Source organism: Electrophorus electricus, chromosome 16, assembly GCF_041902795.1.
Source record: "Electrophorus electricus isolate QZ-2024a chromosome 16, ASM4190279v1, whole genome shotgun sequence".
NCBI classification, from domain to species: Eukaryota; Metazoa; Chordata; class Actinopteri; order Gymnotiformes; family Gymnotidae; genus Electrophorus; species Electrophorus electricus.
This window is the reverse complement of record NC_137512.1, coordinates 14697520-14707449: the sequence shown is the minus strand read 5'-3', so window position 1 is coordinate 14707449 and position 9930 is coordinate 14697520. Positions and strand designations below refer to the sequence as shown.

Genomic DNA, 9930 nt, shown 5'->3' with positions numbered 1-9930 from the left:
ATTTACTGCAGACTCTGTCTGAGTGGGGTGAGATGGTGGGAGAAAATAAGGAAGTTAGTGTAAGCGTCTGTCTCAGGTTACTGCTCCCCTACCAAACACAGCTGACTCCACAGTTAGAGGGTAAAGAAATCACTTGGCTCTCAAATATAGCACATGTCCATACACTTCTTGCTACAGAGACTGAAATAGCGTGTGGAGCAAGCTGCAGTGCATGAGCGCCTCTTTCTGGTAAAGCTTTGTCCTGCTGTATCTATAATTTATGCCATAATCAAAGGATTACTTGAAGAGCCTACTGTGTATCAACAAAAAAATTGTCAAAAACCAACAAAAATTCAAACATTTTTCATTGTCATTGCAGTTTTCATTGTGTAGCCACATCAAAATAAATAATAAACAGATCGATAGATTGATTGCTCAATTGATAAATAGATGAATAGATAAGATAGATAAGCATTGACTTAAAAATATAAGTGCAAAAAATATTGTTACTTCTCAGAATCTCTTTACACATTACACACATTAAAAAAGCTATTTTTTTCATCATCATGAGCAAATGAGGAAAACATAAAAAATGAGTTTTCACAGTTGTCCCTGTATGAATAGTTCATCACAAGGTGTATCAAATTAAAGTTACATAAAACTATAGCTTGTTAACTGTAGGTTGTTTTGATTGTAAAACATTTCCACAGTAAATAGTTAAATATACCAATCAGTCACCATACTATTATATATGCCGCAATTAAAAGAGCAGAATGCAAATAATTTTGCTTTCCATTTTTCAAAACTTTATTGTCATTGGTAAAGTTCATGAAATGTATATACAAATTCAGTTCAAGATCTTTCAACTTATTTTGCTAGTAATGAAAAATAGCAGAAAAAATTGGTACTATGAATGTTCACTTTTGCATGAAAAAAGGCATTGAATCTAAATTTTTGTTTTGCTGTAGAACTAGCCAAATACCCAAACACCAGCATATCAAAGTGTTATCAACAAACATTTCCCTGTGAATAGATTTTGCAGAACTAACAGATTTTAGAAAGAAGTTCAAACAATAAATCATGCAGTACACAGTCAAGAAATAAGATTGAATGTGTAAATGTGTACAGTAACATGATGTTACAGAAACTTCACCCAAATGGCTCATACAATAGTTGCACTTTCATAAGGAGGAAACAGCACAAAATACATTGTTTTTAAGTAGGACTGTTTACAGTTTACACCAAATAATTGCAAGAGTGCAAAAGCGTAAATACTCCCCCCCCCCCCCCCCCGATTCATTATACAATACACTTACATAAATGACAAATAGAAAATATCTATAAAAGAGTGCAAATGGTATGTACATTCACTAAAGTACAAATACATTTATGATAGAAGGTTAATGTAAACACTGTCAGTAACTCCCCATGTTTTTCAATTAATTCAGCATTTTATTATAATACTTCTTCGGGAAATCTGGATGAAAAATGACATTAATATTTCAATATTCATTGTGTTTGAATCTTTGACTACAACAGAGAAAATGTCTTTCACTAATGTAATTTGCTGTAAAACTATTTTACTATAAAGTAAAATGATAATGTCCTTCCTAACTCATGGCATGTGTTGTTACTTATAGATGATGTTAAGGTATGTTGCACATAATTATGTATAGCCTGCAACAAATTCAATGGGTTATAAATTAATAAAACTACACCTAATTTGTGTACAAGATATGCTTAGTCACAGCTTTCTCTAATACTACTACTCTTCTACTAAAACATTCTTTCTTTTTTTCTTTCTTTCTATGTCCAGGTGATTTTATTCTATCATCTAACAATATTTTAACAAAATGTTTAATATCTCATACTTTGCACAACTGGATCAAGTGAATTTGGCATCACTTCCTCATTTCATAAAACTGCCTTCCCAACACTTCCTTCTTATTTTTAACTTTTGCCATATAATTAATAAAACAGTAGAATCACATCTACCATGTCATGAGAACACTACCTTCCCAACACTACCTTTTTATTTTTAACTTTGCACAAGTATTTCCAGATTGCCTATAATTTCATTTTTTGTATGTTGTTGCTTGTTTTTCTCAATAGTCAAATTTAAGTCATGTCTTAGACATATGCTTATTGAAACAACCTACTTATAGAGCTCAATTTACTGCATATATTATGAATGAAAACATGTAATAGCCTAATTAATCTGAAAAGCATACATCTCAGTGCTTCATACAGATTTGTGCACAGAGCATACATTACACACAAAGGCAACTACATTACATGTGCCTGATATACAGCAAAATGTCAAAACTGCTGTTTGTCCAAGGTCTGATGCTACATTTGTTAACCTGGTCCTCTTCATTCAGGTCTTCAGCTGCTGCATCTGTCTTTTCTATTTTTACTCTGGAAACTTTGCTTACATGAGAACAAACTACTCCAGCTTTCCTTTATATGACCAACAAATGCAAAAATATCTCCAAACAATGATATTAACTTCCACTGTAAGTTCATGAAACATGAACATAGAATGAGCCATTTGTAAATTCATAAGAAAACTATCAACATCAACATATTAGTTAGCTTGCACTTTCTTATACTTATGTTGCATTACTACATAAATATATGTGCTATATGCAGCATACCAAATGACTTAACAACAGTCTAAATTTTCAATCAAAAGAGCTACTTCACTTTTTATCTTTATATTTTATTTAATAATATTTATAACCATTCATAAATCAGTTGCAGACATGTCACCAGGTTTATACTACTCAGTCATAAATTTGTGAAAATGTGAGCACTGTGGTATTAAGTTTCTTGAGTAAGCATGTTAAATGTGAATGTTCATGTACAGAGTGCCATTTTACGGCCTAGATATACTCATTCACCAATATCCTATTATGGGACCAAAGTAAATTGTTCTTAAATAATTACGATATACATTGCAGATTGCTTTAGATGTATTTGTATGGTGGGGCCAGTTCAATTTGCAAGACATATTTAAAAGTACATTATACAATTACTGAGTGTTCCAGATAAAACAGGAAAAAAAGCAAAGTAGATACTCAGTATTAGTTGTGGTATTAGATTTGTTAAGGAATGTTTGAATTAGCAACCTAGCATAATAAAATACACATGTTGATGGCAAGGATTAGCAGTGTAATAATTTGTATTCCAATTAACTGCCATAACTGTCAGCTAACTAATACTTGTCAGACTCACTTATTCTAACTCCATATTGGGTGTCATGGTGGAAGAAAAATCTTTTTGTTTTGTCCAAACACATTTTAAATAGCAATTATTAATCTAAGATCTTATTAGAAGCAGCTACTGTATAAATGTGCATGTAATTCATCTTAATAATGCATTCTGATTATTAAAACTGGTAATTAAACAATTATAAATAACAATATTATCTAGGAAATTGTTATTTTGGGGAATTGATTGTGCCACTTTGATGTTTAATTGAATTAAAGGTTTTCAGAGTTTATTTGCATTCTGCCCTGAGCAACGGTTTCTCAAATTTAAGAAATCACCAGTTGAAAAGGGAGTTCTGGCCCAGTGTCATGAAGTAAATCTGACTGCTGCCACCTGACTGGACTGAGGCAAAAAAGACCTGCAAATAAATAAAAAAGCTTGAAACACTCCATATCAGCAGGCTTCAAAAACTTTAGTAACAAAATTAGTTTAAACCACCTTTTCCTAACTATAAATTTCATCAACATTTATTATATATAACTATTTAACAGTATACCATGTGCATAAATCCCACATTGACTGCTGTAGTCAATCCCTGGTTAGATTTTGTCAGCATACTTTATATAATGATAGTTATAAAACATTATCAAATGAGTTTCTAAAGAAATAACAATAAGTGTTGTTGGGCACAATATACACTGACAGACAATGCTTAATATAAATTACTATGATAAAATCATGAATAATAAAAGTCAGCTCTTTATGAAAGTATGTATTCTTAATTAACTGCATAAATGATTATATGTAATATTTTAGATTAGTATTTGTTTAAAATATTTCATATAATGTGTTCAATCATTTAAAATTTTCTGAATAGAATTTTCTAAATTGAGCTTGTCTAGATGCATAAAGGTCTAGACACACAGTTATGACAAGTTGTAGAAGCAAAATAATTATACCTTATCATTTCTCTCACATAGGAATTTGAGTTTCTGCGCCTTTTTATGCATGAAGACTCCTTCCAGGTCTCCAGTGTCAGCTGATCTCAGCTCAATGGCCTTGTCTCCCCAGCCCATAACTTGGTTTGATTGAAGATAGGCTGTGGAAGTAACAAAACCAATTAGCAAATTACAAAACCATTCTGTTTGACTATATATACCCTACTAGTTCAAAGTACTTGTTTACTGAAGTAAAAATGACTAATTTACAGAATAATATGGGATGTTTTTGTCACATTCACCCCTCCGTGGTGTCACGGTTCCTATGGTAACTGTACCTGTTTACTTCCTGGTTTTGTTTCATCATGCTTCCTTGGTTTGGTTTGATTTGGTCGGTTCTACTGCCTGGTTAATAACTCCACCTGTTATTGCTATCACCTGTATCTTGTTTGTTCTCGTTAGTTTGTGTGTTCAGTTTGTCTTTGTGAAGTCTCATCAACTCGTTACTCTTCTGAGTTGTTGGTTATTGTGTCCATTTATTCTGGCTAATTGGATCTCCACATGTCTTTTGGATTACTCTCTTTGCCTATTCCCTCACTGTTTGGTTTACCTTGTTGATTTTGGATTACTTCTGTGGACTATGTGTGTTCTCTCATAAACTGCATTCATCATACTGTGTGTGACTCCATCTCTGCTCGTGCTCAGAATATTACAGAAGACTTCACATTCATTATTGAAGTTGCCAGTTACAGTATACCCAACAGCCGAATGCAGCAAAGAGATTTGAAGGACAAGGAAGTGTCCGACTTCCTCATGCTTCCAAATGGGACTAAGGAGGGTAAGCATATCTGCAGGTTTGGCAGCACATTCACTAGTAGACACCCTGTATTGGCTATATGAACGCAATACTACTGTGTAGGGTGAAAGCTGAATTTGTTGCATCACAGCTGACAAGGTGGCCCTGTTGGTAAGGGTCTGCAGTAGACTATGTGCACTCAGCATAAAAACGATCTCCTTTCCCTGATGTTAGAGACAGTTCAGGTTAAGCCTAAAGTAAAGAAACGTAGGAAGAAATCTAAGGCATCTCTCTGAGGTGACGGCATCCATGTATTTTTTTGGCGGGGGGGTTCTAGGAACCCTCAAGGCCCAGCAGGCCTGCTCCATGGAACATGTGTGGAGGACTAGAGGCATGATGGAGTCGCACAGGCTGTTTCCGGCGCGCTCAGGGATGCAAAGGTTGCGTCTGCAGTGTTGCAGGACATGTCAGCAGTAGCAGCCACACCTCTGGACCTGCTGCTGATAGACGCAGTGTCGCTAGACCTGTTGCCTGTCACATCTGTACCTCTGAACCCCGGTGTGAAAAGTGCCAGACATCCTCCGGACCTTCCTGACATGCCACCATGGAAGGAGACCACCCAGCCAGTTCCTGTTCCTGGATTGAAAGATGCCACCAAGCCTGTTCCTGTTCCCAGCGTGGAAGACATCACCCAGCCTGCTCCTGTTCCCAGCATACAGGATGCTGCCCAGCCTGCTCATAATCCTGTTCTCAGTGTCGTGGACACCGCCCAGTCCGTTTCAGTTCCTGTTCCTGGCATAGTGGAAGACACCCTGCCAGTTCCTGTCTGTGGAGGAAGTTGCTCTGCCAGTCCTAATGCCTTATGCCAGGCCAGTTCCAGTGGCTGCACCTCGAGGCTTTCCTGTGCCCCTAATCACTGCTTTGTGTGGGTCTATGTTCCGGTCCCAGTATCGTTTGTACAGTTAGTGATCCATTCGGTTTTACAGTGTTCTGTTTTGTCCATGTTTCCTGTGTCTGTACCTGTCTAGTCTTGGTTCTTGGTTTACTGTTAGTTTTGTGAATTGGGAGCCGAGCATTAAGGGGGGGATTCTGTCATGTTTGCCCCTCCCTGGGGTCACAGTTCCCACAGCAACTCTGTTTGTTTACTCCTCGGTTTCGTTTCCTCATGCTTCCTTGTTTTGGTTTCTGTCGGTTCTGTCCCTGGTTAGTATCTCCATCTGTTAATGCTATCACCTGTATCTTGTTTGTCATCGTTAACCTCTCTATATAAGCCCCGTGTGTTCAGTTTGCCTTTGTGAAGTCTCGTCAACTCTTGTTATGTTTCTGAGCTGTTGGTTATTGTGTCTGTTTATTGGATCTCTGCCTGTTTTACCTGGATTACCCCCTTTGCCTGTTCCCTCACTGTGTTACGTTAGCCGGCAATGCCAATATATTTATTTACTTCCTGGTTTTGTTGTCTTTGCGAAGTCTCGTTTACCCGTCTTACATTTCTGAGCCATTTATCATAGTGTTTGTTGCTTCTGGTTTATTGGATCTCTACCTGTTTCACTGGATAACACTCTTTGCCTGTTCCCTGTCTGTTTTGGTTTGCTTCAATGACTGCCCTTTGGATTTTCGCCCGTTTTATGTACTTTGGATTACCTCTGTGGAATTCCCGTGTTCTCTAATAAAACTGCATTCGACATACTGCAAGCGACTCTGTCTCTGCACGTGCTCAGACCATTACACACTGTTTGGTTTAACTTATTGACTTTTTTGGATTGATGACCTTGTCTTATGTATTTTGGATTGCGTCTGTGGACTATGAGGGTTCTCTAATAAACTGCATTCATCATACTGTATGAGACTCCGTCTCTGATCTTGCTTAGAGCATTAAAAGTTTACTTTCAGAAAAGGTGTGTAATACACAACACAAAACAATGTTCAAGAATAGAGGTGGCATGTTTTTAGAGACATTTAAGTGAAATCCCATTGCACTGGAGCACAACTTGAAATTGAACTTCAGAAGATTTATATTTTAATAAAAACATTTGAACACATTTCACTTAAAACATGTCTCATGTCAAACAAAAACAGAGTTAGACATGAACTGATTATAGACAAGTTTATACAGTTATAGCATATTAGACAGAGAGATTAAAGAAGATTGGAGATCATCAAGACTGAAAATCTATAGTCAGTTAGCATTTAATAAAGTTAGAAACTATCCAACATAGACTGGTTTGTGCTAAGCACCTCATGATCAATATGGCCATTTCCACATTTTGTATGGAAAGCATCACCTGCCTAACACTTTTACACTAGTATTTTCCCTATTTTAGTCCAGTTATTATATTTAATTTAAAATATGAGTTGGTGGGGAATGGGTGGAGAATATAACTAAGGCTGTTCATCCAAGCTTACTCTATTATTCCAAAACTAGTTTTATGCATCTCATTTAATATAATAATCCAATATCTGACAATACTGACATTTTACAGTCTTTGCAAATAACGTTTCCAAAGAAGAACACAGGGTTGCTTCTTTCAATGATGTTTACTATAGCAAAGATCAATTGCATCTTATTCTTTTTATAAAAAATTGGTTTGGTAAGGTTGAGTTGTCTCACCTCCTACTTACAACAGGAACCAGGACCCCTGTGGCTCAAGATGCCTAGCAACAACAACCATAAAATGGCACTATCTCAGGTCTCATCAACCCTCCCTGAACATATGACTTTCTGCTCCCTTTTACCATGACACCCTAGGTATTCTAAATCCATAGACTATAATGCAGGAACCTTCTAACAGTCTGTTATATTGCTTGAACTATGACTCTGAATTCTATCAAACATTAAAATATGTATTTTGCCAAAGGTATAAGCATTACAAAATAATAACAGTTTAAGTGGTGTTCACTATGACATCAAATGGTGTAATAAAGTCAAGTAATGTCTGGTTATCTTAGTGTAATCTTCAAACTGTGGTGTTTCCTTCTCTTCTTCTGTTGTTTTGGTAATTTGTCTAGTGTTTTGTTTCTTATTCTCTTCATTACTTATTCAGTATTATTTTTCATTATTCATCATAATAATCTTCAAAATAAAATATTCATTATCTTGTTTACCAAAATATTCTTCATGCTGCTTACCTCATGCAAACAAAATTGTTAACTGCTTGTAATTGTTTTACTTGAAATCTTACATGAACCAATTAGACAAAATATATTAAAAGGTAGTAGTTTTTCAAGTAGGAAAGGAAGTAACTGTTTAATCACTTCACATATTCTAAGTGTTTATGATCTTTCATGGTTTGTAAACTATAAATACCATGAGATATGAAATTGTTCAATAAATGTATGATTATTTTATTTTGTTTTAACTTTTTTTTTGGTGAACCTCCTTAGAATGCCCTAAAGGAATTTTCCTCCCTGTTGTTAAAACAAAGGATATTATATGCATGAGCCCTCAACAGATGAAACCTCTCCCTTGGTGTATACCTGATAAAAAGGTGTGTTGATAGTTTTAAGTAAGAGAAGTTTTGTGTCCAGGCTTGCAAGAACAGACAAAGCAAGAAGAAAGAAGTTTTACTTTTTCCAAGAAAGCAAGCAAATAGCCTTTTGCTAAACAAATTAAATCAGATTCTAGCATCATTTTTTATTCTTGTTCAATCTGTAATCTTTTAGTGCGTGTTCATGAGAATTCGCAAATCACAACATTTTTGATCAAGCAAAAGCATTTTGTTTTTGCTGATAGAGAAGGAAGTTTTGTCATGTCATGTTGATTAGTTGGTCCCAGAATGTTCAGCAAAGACAAGAAGGGCCTACAGAACTGACCAGTACCAAGACTCCTGCTATGTTACCTTCTGAAAAGTCCTACAAGCAAATGCACCTAGCTCTCAGTATGAGCCAACTTTGACAATCAAATGCAATTGGCAGGAACAGCTGGTTGAAACCAATCGAAGCCTCTCTCATACATCACCAGTTGGTACCAGTTAGGCTCCTGCAATTTCTATGCATCAGCACTGGATTAGGGAACTCCTTTCTCCCATTTCCTAAGTAGCCTGTTCAGCCCTAGTTAGTTCTCCTCACACATTGCTTTAATAATATTTATTTTATTTCCCCTTTTCTACCCTTGTCTATTTGCTTTAACCACGCTTGATTCACCACAAATCTTGTAAAGTTAATTTTGTTTGTTTAAGCTTGTTTTGTTTCATGATTTTAGTGAATTTGATACATACCTCTAGTCATTATTAACATATCCCTCATTTTTTATGCTTTCTTCCTTTATCTCTGGTTACATTTTTCCTTTATATCTGGTTATTTCTGGTTCAATAAACTTACCCTTGGCTGCAACATGTGTGTTGAGAGTGGTATTCCTGATTTCAGGTATACAAGAAATAATTACGTTCTCAAACTTTTATGAGTTAAGACTAAATTAACACATTGAAATAATAATTAACATTAATTAATTTTCCCTGCTAATCATGGTGCTGTCCCAATTAATTGTATTAATTTCAACTGCCAATTTATTAACGTGTTCATAACACTACATAACTGATATACCTGTTTTGTTTTTTTTGGCTTGCAATGCAATCTATATGTGTTCACATTTAACTGTGTAGACTTCAGTTAATAAAACATGCAAGCTGTCTACCTTCTTACTATGCAGCTGTACTCATTAACATGTGAGAGCTAACATGAGATTAAAACTCAGAGAAATTAAATAATCTTCCTATCATATCAGTGATGACTGCATTTCTGGATTTCCGGTATAAAAATCAAACACAAAAACAAAAACCCTTTGTACCCCTTTGTTTCCATGTTGCAGTTATTGGTAACTGATGATATTTTCATATTTTAACTCACCAACAGAGGCAGGCATCTCTCCCCACTGTAACACTGTCTCCTTGGTGATGCGGCCGTAGGTGTCGATGTAGATGCCTTCGTCCTCATAGCACACTAACAATTCCATCCCACTGCTGCTGGGCAGAATGATTATGGCATGAGGACGGATTGAGCCTTGAATCT

At 35.7% G+C, this 9930-nt stretch overlaps 1 protein-coding gene across 7 annotated transcripts in view; it reads right to left on the bottom strand.

Moving 5' to 3' along the window:
* Positions 1-759: 759 nt before the first annotated feature.
* The window catches only part of si:zfos-2326c3.2 (mitogen-activated protein kinase kinase kinase kinase 4), a 48418-nt gene continuing 39247 nt past the window's right edge, over positions 760-9930 (bottom strand). For 6 of the 7 annotated variants that reach the window (XM_081698594.1, XM_081698596.1, XM_035532009.2 and 3 more), the window contains 3 exons: positions 9769-9928; positions 4152-4291; positions 760-3610 (listed from right to left, as the gene is read on the bottom strand). In XM_081698594.1, coding sequence (XP_081554720.1) covers positions 3527-3610; positions 4152-4291; positions 9769-9928 — 384 coding nt within the window. In that variant the 3' untranslated portion in view covers positions 760-3526. Of the gene's footprint in view, positions 3611-4151; positions 4292-9768; positions 9929-9930 lie in introns of those variants that run through there. The other variant, XM_081698599.1, reaches the window with a different exon arrangement.